At 47.2% G+C, this 13942-nt stretch overlaps 5 protein-coding genes across 5 annotated transcripts; 3 read left to right on the forward strand and 2 right to left on the reverse strand.

Annotated features, from left to right (window-relative positions):
- The first annotated feature begins 4620 nt into the window (after positions 1-4620).
- Positions 4621-5482, forward strand: F4812DRAFT_429186 (uncharacterized protein). Its single transcript, XM_047934246.1, has 2 exons — positions 4621-4707; positions 4767-5482. Exon 2 carries the CDS (start codon positions 4788-4790, stop codon positions 5118-5120), a length of 333 nt encoding a protein of 110 aa, XP_047789654.1. The 5' UTR covers positions 4621-4707; positions 4767-4787; the 3' UTR covers positions 5121-5482.
- Positions 5483-6167: 685 nt separating this feature from the next.
- On the reverse strand, positions 6168-7500 carry F4812DRAFT_451203 (ethanolamine kinase; the record flags this gene model as incomplete). Its single annotated transcript, XM_047936175.1, has 2 exons — positions 6168-6698; positions 6769-7500. 2 exons carry the CDS (start codon positions 7498-7500, stop codon positions 6168-6170), a joined length of 1263 nt encoding a protein of 420 aa, XP_047789655.1.
- Positions 7501-7817: 317 nt separating this feature from the next.
- F4812DRAFT_429192 (uncharacterized protein) lies at positions 7818-10493 on the reverse strand. Its single transcript, XM_047934247.1, has 7 exons — positions 10012-10493; positions 9647-9957; positions 9478-9591; positions 9057-9421; positions 8973-8996; positions 8622-8918; positions 7818-8559 (listed from the first exon to the last, which is right to left on the reverse strand). The coding sequence occupies exons 1-7, from the start codon at positions 10254-10256 to the stop codon at positions 8203-8205; spliced, it is 1713 nt and encodes a 570-aa protein (XP_047789656.1). The 5' UTR covers positions 10257-10493; the 3' UTR covers positions 7818-8202.
- Positions 10494-11191: 698 nt separating this feature from the next.
- Positions 11192-11992, forward strand: F4812DRAFT_459447 (uncharacterized protein; the record flags this gene model as incomplete). The annotated part of the gene is made up of 2 exons (XM_047937547.1): positions 11192-11309; positions 11463-11992. The coding sequence occupies 2 exons, from the start codon at positions 11192-11194 to the stop codon at positions 11990-11992; spliced, it is 648 nt and encodes a 215-aa protein (XP_047789657.1).
- Positions 11993-12054: 62 nt separating this feature from the next.
- Positions 12055-13554, forward strand: F4812DRAFT_393216 (uncharacterized protein). Its single transcript, XM_047932139.1, has one exon. It carries the CDS (start codon positions 12607-12609, stop codon positions 13378-13380), a length of 774 nt encoding a protein of 257 aa, XP_047789658.1. The 5' UTR covers positions 12055-12606; the 3' UTR covers positions 13381-13554.
- The last annotated feature ends 388 nt before the right edge of the window (positions 13555-13942 follow it).

A 13942-nucleotide genomic window follows, 5' to 3' on the forward strand; every position in this document is an offset into this window, starting at 1 on the left:
CCTATACCTACTTAGTTAGGTACCGAGTGTAATCCATTAGTCTCAACATGTATAAGTTAGCGGACAGGGGGTACCGGTAGACCGTGGAATAAGGCCGTTGGACGTAAGGTATTATAGTCCAACTTTCTGCTAATCTGGACTAATAAGATGACGATCCAGCTAGAGGGAGAGTAGAGCCCTGGCTAAAAAGTTGCTCCAAGTAACCTAAGGCAACTAATAAGAAGCCGCGCTTTATTATTTTTATTATTTTTTTTTTCCCTTTTCCTGCGTCGTTTTCTTCCGACGACGTGCTACTACTAGGGACCACCGTGTTAACTACTACCTTGGCTAGAATCTGTTTAAAGTGCGTAGTATGCGAAGGTGTAACAACCACCACCGTCGCCGTTATCATTTTTATTAGTTGAGCCTTGTCTCGCTGCATAGCATACATACATACATACCAACTTCCAAGTCATTATCATCAAGTGTTAAATGGTACAAAGAGAGCTACTTAACAGATCGAGAACTTCGCCTACTTCATCTAAACTCTGTATCCCTTCCCCCCAATTAAATAACAAGCCCTACCTAAACTCACCCTGGATTCGCTTCGTACCTATCCTTCCCTTCAAGATCCACAACGCACGGTAGTCGGTAGTGTAGCGAGCACGCAAATGGTAGCGATGCTGGTGCTAGACGTGCTGAGTACCGTACACACCACTTACCATTATCCGCCCGCTTGTCTTTGTCTTCAGGCGGCTAAGCATTGCTGACGAGCGTGGGTTATTACATGGAATGCTCCATAGCCAGGTCAGTCCCGTCTCCAAGATGGATAAGCCGAGAGAGCTATTGGCGGCCACATCGGTGGAGTATAACGTGAGGTAGCACGGGCGGGTTTTGCATTTGAATCGGCAGCTGCATATATGACAGGCGGGCAGGCGGGCAGGCGGGAAACTCTGACGGGCTGGATGTCCAGCTCTGGTTTGAGTTGATGCTGATCAACCGCTAGCGCTCACAGACTTGCAGAAAGTGATTGCAACTTCAGCAGGTTTGAGCTGTGGTACGGTGGCACGACGATATGAAAACCCAGAGGGAAAAAAAGGGCGACAAGAGAGCATCCAGCCAATAAGAGACCACTGCTAATCACGTTACCATTAATCCCATGCCAGTCAATCGTTCTTATCTACCGACAGTAGCATCTAGCTGATGAGTAGGTATCAGCTTCTCCGGTCCATGCAATGCACAATAGTTCGCGGCCCCGGGTGGTGTCACTCAAAGGGAATCGTCGTGTAAGCGCACGTGCGAGCTTAGCTATCACCGTTGCCCTTCTTATACCAACCACGCCATACCAGCCGTGTCTTCGTGTCTTCGTGTCTTCGTGTCTTCGTGTCTTCGGGATCGAGATGACTTTAGGTATTGCACCTGCCAACTATCATTCGAGCTGCAAGACAACTCAACATTTACCACCATAGTATATACTACTTCCCGATGTTCTCATATGAAATTGCCGGTGGGGAAAAGAAGGTTATGAGGATGAATACAATGAGTACAGGTATTATGTACATACCTATCTAACTACCTAAAATACTTCGTGCATATGGACATATCTAACCTACCTAAGATGCGTTGTATGCAGTTACGTCTTATATCTAAAGTTACATTCTGCAGTGATGAGTGAGAATATGAGAAAGATATGTACGTAGTATATAACAGCATAATCGTCCATCAGCACTTTAAGAGTTCGTTTGGGGGGTGCTCACCCGGAGGGATCTGGCCACATTCATGTATTGTACAATACGTATGTACCTACACCTACCCTACCCTACTGTAAGATAAGATGGGATAGGGATGGATAGATGCATCCGCCGTCCGCCGTCCGCCATTACCTAGGTATCGCCCCAACTTGGAGAAAATCTCGCGCGTCATCAATTATGAGAGTACTATGTAAAAGTCAGCCAGATAAAGCCTCAAAGCCAGTGCGCAACCTTAGCGGCCACCCGACCGCCTCAGCCCGGTAATTTACTTGCCGCTAAGGACAGCCTGGCATCAGCTCCAAACAACCGTCCATGCAATTTGTTTCGGCTGACCTTTTTCCCACATGCTCTAGACCATCATCCCACGTTGCCCGCTCCGCTTAGCCTTTACCTCATCTCCATTCTTTTTTTTTTTTTTTTTTTTTTTTTTCACCCACCCTAATTTTAAATGGTGCGGTAGCAATCGGTTCTAATCACGAATCTGGTCTAAATCGAACTTTTTTTTTCCTCTCTAAACACACAGACCATGCCGATACCGTATTTGTCTGGACATCAGACAGCATTAGACAGATCAGACAGTATTAGACAGCATCAGATAGGCATCAGACGAAAAAAACAGGGTGTAGGCCGCCTCAAGAGGAAATTTACTTTGTCAGAAAACACAGCCATGCGGGAGTAAATCGGACGTCGACCCATTTGATCCGGCACATGCATCGACACTTTCGCTGATCACTTCCCGAGTTAGGAACGTCATGTTTCTTAAGTGCATTAATAAGTGCCGAGACGGTCTGGGCGAAACTTTGGTCTCGTTCGCCGTCCGCTGTTCATTGGATTGCAGGCTATTCTCTAGGTGGGCTAATTGGGCGTTGCAGATGCAAGCATCGTTACTCCCACTGCCTCTTTCTCCTCGAATAAGTATATGATTTGCCTCGTGTGTCTATTCCGCACAGGCAGTTCTCGTCAGAGAAGGAAATAGTCCGATTTCAGCGCTTGCTGAAACCACTTCCCTCATCAAGCAACATGTGATATCAGCTCCGATTCAGCATTGCCCTTTCAGGAAACCCGACCACTCTCTCACCAGACCCTGTCGTACCATGTGTGCCATGTATGCCATGTATGCCATGTATGTACGCAGCTGCGTACCTAGACATCCATGACGGATAAGTGTCGGACTACATACTATGTAGGTAGCTAGGCGGCATGGGGGTATAGTAGGTAATAAGTAAGCTAGAGGAGTTGGGGGAAGTAAGGTCGACTAGAAAGAGAGGGAGAGAGAAAGATGAGGTAGCAACGAGCAAAATCGCGTGCGCGAATGACAGGATTGCAAGGGCAGAGGCGGTCAGAAATAGGCGGCATGCAAAGCTCACCCAGCAGCAAAGAGTATTCTCTTTGTTCGAATCATGAGGCCCGGAACAAGCTCGTCACACCTAGGATTGCGCGTCGCCAAGAAATCTACCTGCAGATGAGATACTAGATGGTAGATAGTAGATGGGCGAATGGACCGGATACTATGTATTTGTATTATAATTCCAATGTTGTATTTGTTATTTGTTAACAAGGCCGACTGGCTGGTGGTAGTAGGATGTAAGGATGTAAGTTGGCGAATTCTATACAGATGGAAATAGACAGGAGACAGGAGGTGCCGGATGTTTTGTAGATGAAAGGGAACATTTACATAGTGGTAGGAGGTAGGTAAGTTTGTAAGATCAAGGTAGGCCCTAGCCCCTCCCTGCTCTAATGGGTATTGGTTCCACTTTTAAGTCAACCTCGTCTTTGGCTGTTTGGTTACCTAGGTACTAAACCCTTTACAGCTCGAGATATAAGACTCGTTCTGATTGGTCGGGATATAGTAGTCCCCACGCCACGCCTCGAGGAAAGTTCGCACTTCTTATCTGTGCGTTCGGAGCAACTGCGAAGCCTTGCCGATTCCCTCAGCTCTCAATCGCCAACCAGCCAACAACCCCTGCACTCCGTCACCCCCGTCCCTATTTTTTTTTCTTCCTCCTGCTTCTCTCTTTTAGGTTGTACCTACCAGCCTAGGTACGTACCCTCGTTTAGCTGACGTGCTGGGCAACCTAACTGGGGCTGGGATAGGGCGGTAAGGCGGCATTCCAAATTCTCCATTCGGGCATAGCTAAAACTTGCCTTACTCTCAGCTGGCCCCCAAACCCATCATGGGTTCCGACTTCTTGCACGACGACGTGCCGCTAATGTACGATGGTTCAATCTTTATTTGCTGCAGTTGGTAACGCTATTGTTGTTATTCACCAGTATCGCCAGATTTTCTTCTATTAGGTCCAAGAGTTGTCGACGTTATATTAGTTGGTTGTCGTTTCTATCAACACGACATAGTGATATCAAAAAGTGAGCGCTGGAAAAGCCGGGGGTATGGAATGCGTAGGCATATCCTTCAGCTCGCATGTTATGATCCATGTATGTCTAGTGCTATACGTTGTAGTTCCTGATATCAAGACCAAGATATACTCGAGTAGAGGTTGTTGTACAATAGGTTCCCCTTCTCCCTTCCATAACAAACTGATAGAATGTTTAGTTTTGCTCTCTATTGCCAGCATTAAAGCCTGCACCTTGGTTCCCGTGCCTCCTTGCTCCCTTGTCTATCGAAGGATCGCTGCTTTACTTCGCACAGAGAGACTATTTGTGCCTATCCACAATCTCCAACCCTGTATCATCATCGATCGTAGAAACACCAGCTTCTCGTGAGCTTCCTTCGTCCTACCTCTCCACTCTTGGCCTTTTCTTACTAGAACTTATCATACCCGTCTTACGTTTTAATCAGTCGTGCCCTAGTTTTTGTTCCGTGGTGAATCCTTGATATTTCACTTCCAGTTCCCACCTGCAATCACTATTTTATTTTTAAGAAATGCTAGTAACTTAAGGAAATTTGCTAGCCATATCTTTTAAAGCAGTTCAGATACGATTGCCAAACACTCAACCCCCTAAAGTATCTGACGACCGCGTAAGTATAGCACTAACACATACGGCACATTCAGAGTCGGGGAGCTGACCTCAGCCTAGTCCCGCAAAACTGGCTATACTATGTCCCGCCATCCGCGCTGTTCACATCGTCGTTTTCGTACACCTCACTCTAGAGTGAGCCGTCAGCAACAGGCCCTTCTCGGGGTTGGGGCACAATTCGGATGCAGGAAGCTGGACTATACAGAGGTGGCCTTCGCCCTGGACGAGTTACGAAGCAGCCCACTAGATATCTCGCAACTGCTCAGAGCCGTGCTTGACCGGTCACTTGCTACCGGTGACTTTCGGATGATTTTGCTGGAGTCTAACATAGTAGCGAGTTTGTCTCTTAGGAGTACTCGTGAAAGAAACATCAAAGCACATCGGCTTAGGTTAATGCTTAATTTGACCTATTAGCGCGAATATGGTTCTCTAGTTGGGTATGAGGACACCGGCTTACCTAGTCAGCCCAGAATTCTAGCTATGGTATTATAGCATGAGGTTACTATATCGGAGAGCTTTCTTTGGATGAATGTCAACGAGCAAGAACAACTTCCAATTAGAAGGATTGAATTGCACATAAGGTTGTGCTTCGCAAGGCCCTCACAGGACAGCAATGAATACATAGCGAGATTCGGACTTGGAGCCAGCAGCCAGCTAATTCTTACAAGAGAAGGTCAGCTGGATAGCTATTCTATCTATATTTCCTCTTGTCTTGGAAATGGGCATGGACACTCCTATATCAAGGGGTAGTACGATAGCTTATAGTTAACCACGTCCTAACGATTTGAGTATATTGTTACCTATTTAAACTATGATTCGATCTATGTAATAGAACCTTCTAAGATTTCGCACAAGGCTTTTACCTACCTAGGTAGACATACCGTAGTCAGGCCACAGCCTAATGCTGACCTGTGAATCAGCGGTATAACCTAGTACGAAATACGGGCTATCAGTATCGTAACAGGGACCCTGGACGGAAAGCTCTTCGGTGCTGAGCTATTATCATGCCAAACTCCACGACTACCTACACTACTAAGCCGATGTTTTGATAACTTATTACACGATTTGTAGAGTTTAAGACCAAACTTCTGAATTCGCTGGCGAGAGCCGAGCTTAGGCGTTGCTCACATCCAAGCTCCCACCAGAAGACCGAGAGGGTAGATCTATCTACAATATCGCTAACACAACTTATCAATTGAGCAATTCTTTCTCTTTTTTATTGTATTTTTCGGATGGGATACATATCGATAATGCCTTAGCATAAACTACCCCTCAAGGTATGCCCAAGACTATTCTAAATGCTTCCAACTCTTCTCGTCTAGCCTGAAAATATTATTGGATCGCGGTATAGGCCCCGAATAATCTAAAGTTTCCCCAAACGTCCCCTTTGTCATAAGGGGGCATCTATTAAAATGCGGCCAAGGCTTCTATCACGTCTTACCCCTTTAAAAAGCCCGCGCTCTATTCTAACTGCGACCATCTCTTCTCTCTTATAGACAGCTCCTTTCCCGTTAATTTGCCGTCAGATTCACTGGCTTCCCTCCATCCCCAGTACTCTCCTAATCTAATCTCGGCATATTCAGCATAGTCGAAATCGATATGAGAAATAGTCGCCTGGATCAAGGCCCAAATACCCCAGTAAAACCCAGGCACGCCACGGAATATGTCTACTTCTGCGAAAAGCTTCTGTGCTTCTGCTTCCTCGTCTATATTATCAGGCTTGCTTGGTAATAGACTGAAGTAGGTGTGAATGTATTCCCGGATAAATTCTAGCCGCTGTGCTCGAGTTGGCAGCACAGTAAAGTCGCAGTCGAACCCGCCCCACTCCGCAAAGTGGTTAGCCAGGTCGAATGCCGCAGGCGAAGGAGTGGCGTATTCATAGTCTATAAAACTGACATCTTTTCGTAGACTGTCCTCGTTTTTAATGCTGCTTGAATCTTGAGGCTCAATGATCACATTTCCACTTAGGAGATCGCAGTGCGCAAAGACAAGCTATGGGTACCTCTAGTTAGTATACGGAGCAGGAAACTGTGAACAATGGATGGATTCTAGCAGTACTTACGCCATTCTCACCTAACCCAGGCCGTTGGCTCAACTCGTTGATAAGCTTAGTCAGTTCCTGTTGGAGGTTCGCCTGTCTCGTGCGTTGGGCCTCCGTCTTCGTAGGAAGAGCAAGGATCCACTTCTGCATGACTGTCCAGACGTTGGGTGAAGGCTTCCCCGGCGCAGCATGTTCGATTACCACTTCACGATGGCCGTTGCTGGTCCCATTAACCCCGTTCTTCTGCGCATGGGTCTCATATATGCAGGGTACAGTAGCATGCCATTGTGCTAGTCGCCTCGCAACAGCCAGATAAATAGAAGGCGTCCTCAGATCGGCGGGTTGGGTGGCCGTGCCTCGGATATAACGATATATCATGCCATTATCGAAGCGAGCAAGTAGTTCCGGAGCCAAGCCACATTTCATCAGCAGCTCGTGATTTTGGGTCTCGCGGTGCCTATCTATGAGCACGTCCGTCCCATGTCCATACGCTCGCAAAAGAACTGCCTCCTTATCTATCTCGTCTTCGGATAGACCTTCTTTCCTATTAATAGCTTTTAATAGAGTATTTGTTATACCATCCTTGAATGGTATAAATTCAATATTAGAGTCAAGACTGGACCATTCAGGTCGTAGGGCGAGAATGAGTGCACGAGCCGAGGCATTGGAATTTTCGCTATCGTAGGAAAGGGGGATATGTCGTAACTGGCCAAGGTAACCGTTGGCGACTCTGTTGGAGTCAAGCGAAGGCATATTGTTCAAGTGCTTGGTTGGTTATTCGTCGTTCTTTTTTTCAGAAGCACAGCGCCAAGTTAGGGAGAAATCGAAGATGTTTGAGAATAAATAGAAAAAGAAAAGAGTTCACCGCCTAGTGTGAAAATGGGATGAATGTTAGATTGTGGATGTGTCGCAAGGGTTAGGTTAGGTAATAATCTAAGAGTGATCAAATGTTAAAGTAGAGGGCGAACTTGCGGTGGTTAGGACGTAGTAAAACGTCATAACCCGTTGGATGCAGAAGGAAGAGGGTGTGTAAAAGGGTGCATTTGGAAATGGGTGCGTAAATGGTATGCGCAAAGGAAGTTGATCGACAGTTGGACACCTTGCAGGAGGTACCTACAGCACCTTAGTGGTGGTCAGGGACCAACTATCGAACTAAAACTAGGGGACGCAGGGGTAGCTGCAGCCCTAGAACGCCTAAATCTTGGGAATAGGTCGCAACCTCCCTACCACGTAGCAGCATACTGCGAGGTAGTAGGTAGTGCATACATGTGTATTTTCATCCCACTCGAAAAAAAAGTCACGAGCTTAATTTCCCCTCTCGGTCTAAGAGCTCATTACATCATATAAGTAACCAAGTACGACATCCTGCCATACAATTTTGTCCATCATACCCGTGCCGTTAACCGTTAGTACATCCCAATTCAAAGCAAAGCCCCGTGTCTATATATAATATCCTTAACCATCGTGATGCCCATCCTTAGGTCTAAGTCTCAACCAAGTCCGTATAGTCTGAAGGAACTTATTCGCCCATTCCGCCGTAGTAGCCGCCCAAGCATCCAATTCATCGCTCGCGAACATGAGTAGCCTGCTGAAGAAAAACAGACTTACAAAAGACACGCTCGCTATCACTGCAAACGCCGTCCAGTACATCTTGCCAGTCCAGTACACATAGAGGTCCTCGATCTGCACCGAGAAGTAGCTCGTCATAAAACTAATCGGTAGGAAGAAAACGCTGAGTTTAGCCAGCAACGTTGCGCTTCTTGTGAGCCTTGCCGTTGCCTGCGAGTCCTTTTGCTGCGTTAAGTTGAAGTACTATGCAAAGTCAGCTATAGCTACCTGGTACGAACTATACCCAAGCCGGTGCTATTTCTTACCGTCGTTGACAAAGCCCCTATCTCTTCGAGATATCCTTCGATGGTGTTCAGCATAAGATACTGAAGCCGGTCGCTCAACCTCTCAAATCGGCTGAGCGCCGAGTTCGTCAGGGATACTCTGCGTTCCCCATCGAAAGATAAAGGGCCATTATGATGCAAGTCAGGTTTCCCCACCACCATAATCTTGTTGATTAGGTTTTTATAGTTTTCGAACAGGTGCTTAAACTCTCGAAGATCCTTGCTTAAATAGTGCAACGAAGGTATGATTTCGTAGCTCTTGGACACCTTTTTCCGATGCTATAATGTAACAGTTAGTAACTTTCACGTGGAATTAACAGCGACTCAACGTACCGTACTCTCTAGCACTTTTTCGGTCTGTACGATGGAGGTTAGTATCGTCCTTTTCCGCTTGAGGTGGAAGGGCACTAGGCTTACCAGATCTTCTAACTCCTGTTCTGCGGCCTTGAGAGGACCCGCTGCAACATAGTCTTCAAATAAGTAGTAGAAGAGGTTACTTGTCCCTTCGTCGGCTAAACTTCCTATGTCGCTATTGCTGAAAAAGGACATCCCCGATTGTTGTCTGTTTACTTCTGGCTTAGGCGTCTCGAGTGAGCTCCGAGCTGAGATCTGGGCGAGTGGCTTGTCCTTATACATCTCATACCCACATTTGGAAAGCTGTAGAAGAACATCTAAGGTATGGGCTCTCATGGACTGGAACTCGGCGCTACGCCAGTTTTCCTTGTCCTCCTTATCCGGCACTGGCTCAAATGAGTGCTTCTCATGAATCGACAGAACAGTGTCTATATAAATATTAGCCGATGTACGACGTTATAACATAAAGTCATACGAAACATACGATTGTTACAGAGTACGAGCCATTGCCAGTGCTTGGGAGGCATTATGTTGATACGGGGGTGTGTACGTTCTGAGGTTGGTCGTTTATGCAACCAATTTGCGCCGATGCAGAAAGCTTCGTGGTCGCGTTAGCAAGAGGTAAGATCATTCCTCTGAGGAGAGAGTCCTACCCTTTGGAGTTTGGTCTGTAGAGAAGTAGTTGACCGTGTCCTTTACTTGTAAATATAGAGCAATGTTGTCGTTAAGCTCTGCGGAAGCGAGAGGATTTATGGGAAAGTCGCCGTGTATACATTCACCTTTCTCTAAATCTCTGGCTGTTCGTAGATGAGGAATCGTGACTCTCCTTCTGTGCCTATGTTGTCGTATCTCCTCCCTCTGCGTCCTTGAAGTCATCATCAGGCCGAGTAGCCTGCGCGAGAATTCATATCTTTTGCTAATAGCTGTCATGATATCTGCCTGCGCGCTGGGATCCCATATATTGCTACGAATTTCATTAGTTTATTTGCAGCGGCTGTAAACGGGACATAATACCTACATCCACCGGATAGGGTAGTCTTTTTTCTCGTCGGGATCTTGGTCAAGGAGAAGCTTCTTGGCGTCGTCTAGATCGAAGTCGAACGCAATCCGCGCTCTTTCAAACCCGTACTCGACAACGAAATTCTTACTTTCCTCATCTCTCACGTGTTTCTCGGCCAACTTGAAGACTTCCTCCAAGTCAAAGTCATAAAAGACAGACCCAGGGCTGTCGGGAGGGGTTGTATCATTACTGGACGCCATCATGTGGGATAAGAATTACTGGTTACTGCTCTTAAGCTTCAAGTATGAATACCTAAGTTATAATACGGACAATAGGTAGGTAGTTAGATTGAAACTCATGACGGGATTTATATTTTATATAGATAGTACTCCTACATTGTAAAAGAGAAAAAGAATTCGAACGAGGCTATGATAGTGCAATACGGACTTTCTACACTTCTCAGCTATTCGATGCATTCGGTGCCTGTCACAGGGCGGTTCATCACATGCAGGGATCTGTTGAGCAGGCGACCCAGGCGACATCAAGCCATGTCGGGGTCTTGGGGGGGGGGGGGGGTGAGGTGGGGATGGCGAAAGGAAATGGCCAATGAATGAGCTCGGAGGGTTGGAGATCGATGGGCGGCAGATATCGGGTCGTTCCATAAGGTTTAGCAGGTTAACCGCTCGAACGTATTGGATCGTTCCTGCTCTGCCTCCCTAAACTGAACCAACACCGCAGAACCGCAGCATTGCTGTGTTACCTTAGGTATGTATTGCACAACTGTATTGCACAATAGGTATAATACAATACAATATCTTGGGTAATGTTATTGTTATATATATTGTACTTACCTACCTAGGTAGGTACCTAAGGCATGGCATGGTAGGTACGTGCTGGCAGTTACAGGTGAAGCGTGACTTGTCCCTAAATACAAAATTATGACTCATATTTTTGTATCTAAGATACCTAACATATAAACTTCAACTTTCCCTGATATGAACTCGGATATGAAACCTAACTTGAACAATATGCTATCTATAAAAGACTTTTCTTGTGATCTGCAACGAAGCGCGGAAGTAAAGCGGCTGGATAGCAAGTGGATGTACTATGTAGCCCTCTCCATTCTCGAGACCAATCATTACCTCTTGTCTTTCCACCCTAAGCGCGGCCGCATCCCGAATATTTGTCTCGAACCAACATGCCTAGCCTCACAAAATGGCGCATCGAGCTCATCTCCCTTAACAACGAAGGCTGTCGCTTCTATTTGGACCATTACAAGCCCTTTAGGCTGGCTGCGTTGGAACAAGATCCTGATGGTAGGTTCACCGACTAATGATTGTGTCGTACGTGTAAAGCTGGTGTATCCTGAATTCGACATAACATGGCAGCCATAATAAAAAAACTAACACGCAATTACTGACATACAATTGCTGACTATGCGGGCCTGGCCTGGCCGCTTATGCGAATAGCCTTCGGCTCGACTTACGATAGAGAAATCAGATTTACTGACCACGACTGGCTCAGCCGCATTAACCACCCTCTTGTAAAGACCTTCGTGGCCGTGCGTCTCCGTGACAGAAAGGTCCTATCAGCTACGTCATTAATTGGTCCGACGTCAACCCCTGGCACAGCCAGCAATCCGTTCCAGGCCAGTTCCGAAATGGGAGATGCGAGCGACCATGACCGGCATCATGATCGCGGTGAGGCCTCGTTTGTATCTTTTCAGGTAACCGGAGTTTACACGCTGCCAGAAGCTCGACGCCAAGGCCTCGCCAAAACACTAGCCGAGACTGCAATAGGAGAGGCGGTTGCTTATGCTGAGCAACATGGCAAACGCCTTGAGCTAAGCCTTACCGTATATACGTCAAATACCAGTGCCATATCATTCTACGAGAGCTGCGGTTTCGTAGTCAGCCCAGAAGGACCGAGGGAATCTTTCAACCCTCACAAGAAGGCTTCTGCCGACGAAATTTGTATGCATTACCGGAAGTCCCCTTAATCATACTTTTCTTTCCCTACGGATCCGTACTATCAGCCCCTTTAGAAAAATAAAATGATGATTACCCCAGAGATCTGCTCTAACTGATCCCTTTATCACCCTGCTAGCCGTCTATCCTGGCCAACCATAGACAGCGGGCTCGTCTAGTAGGGCTTGGCATTACAGTACTATGGCAATAAAAGGCAGTTTGTGACGTTCGCCTCTCCTGGATTTGGTTTGCAAGCGGGCCGAGTAATTAAAGATTACCCAAAGGCTGCCCCCCCAAACTGCCAAACCGACAGAGATTATCATCTGGCACGCCGATAATCCTAGCTCGCCATGTTTCACACACTTTACCAGTGAAGTCTATGATCCCGGTAATCTCTTTTAGGCTCGGTAGCCATACCCGAGCCCATTTACCATACAATATGACGTGAAATCCCGCCTTGTCAAACTTCACGCCGCTGTCCTTATTTCTTCAGCTTCGCGCTCTTTTCGTTGTCACTTGCACCGCATCAGACAGGCCCTGATAAAATTCGCTCATTTTCAGTGCGCAGACATTCATTTCTAGAAGAAGATTAATAATTCCGTTCTTTACATACCACGTATTATCATTCGCTTACCCATCAGGCAAAATGTTGGCAAAACAGCAAACCGTGGCTCTCCTATATGCCGCCCTCTTAGGCTCCTCCGTTGTGCAGGCCGCCACTGAGTTTCCGACATGTATTACAAGCTGTGTCCGACAGAACGGCTGCCCGCCTACGGACGTGGACTGCATGTGCAAGAAGGCTAGCGGCAACTTCCTGTCAGACGTTGTAGTGTGCATGAACCAGTGGTGCTCGTCTGGCACCACCCTCGCCGACTTGATCGACCCGATTCAGTCCAACTGTGACATTCCCAAGTCTGCTATCCAGGCCGCCGAGAGCAAGGCCGGCTTCGACACAGGCTCTAAATCTAACTCTGATTCTGACGATGAGAAATCCACTTCTACCAGCGAAACCTCCACCGCGAAGCCCTCTGTTATTATGAGTGTCGGCTCTCCTAACAAGATCGACGGTCCCAGCTCGTCTACCTCGGGAACTGCGCCTACCGGCAGCGCCACCAAGGGTTCCGTTTCAACCATGGTGTTATCCGATACTACTGCTGTGGTCGGCCCAGCTCCCACTGCTTCTGAGTCACTCCTAGTCGCCGCTACCACGCTCCCTTCCAGCGCCGCCGCCAGCACCCCTACCAGCTCCTCCTCCAGCTCCAGCTCCAACGACGAGGAATCAAGCCCCCAAGGTTCCGACGGCACGCCCGGTAGTGTCCCCTCCGGTGACTCTACAGAAGAGGGCTCTGCTTCTAGCAGCCAGGCCTCTCTTCTTGCTGCCATCCTAGCTGTCGGTGCCACCATGGCCTTTGGCTGGTAATTTCCATAATCCAGCCAGTCTGGTCACGGCTCTTACCGGCATAGGAGCCGCACAAAATCGATGTCAAGATTTAGCTTCATTCCAAATGTACGTATTACGTCGTGGTTAGTATGTATCATAATACCTTAGAACCTAGAAAAGAAAAGGCGATGATGGACTATCTACAACAAACGCGGTGCCGGACTAGCTGCCGGCACCTAGGAAGCCTCACAAACCATCGCTAAAACCAAAGCCGACTTTGAGCACTGTTTAGTCGGTCTGGTGGGGGGGAGAAGAGCGATCTGCTTGCGGTTCGCGCGGTGGAGATACCCTGATGCGGAGAAGTGCTAGCTCGCTTGTTGATTCTTAATGTTGAGGTTGATAGTGGAGATAATTAAAACAAAAACTCGATTACGGGTCATTTTCCGTTGTTGGTTGATATTTGTGGCGTGCTTCTTGTTAAGTTTGATGGTCCGTAAGTTACCCCTTAATAAAAATTCGACCATGATACCCCTATATAGTTGTTATAGAATGGCTCATGACGATGCTCGATTACGGCATGTTAGAACGTCGAAAAGGGGAT

The sequence above is a fragment of the Daldinia caldariorum genome (assembly GCF_022478825.1).
Source record: "Daldinia caldariorum strain CBS 122874 unplaced genomic scaffold F4812scaffold_9, whole genome shotgun sequence".
Taxonomy (NCBI): Eukaryota; Fungi; Ascomycota; class Sordariomycetes; order Xylariales; family Hypoxylaceae; genus Daldinia; species Daldinia caldariorum.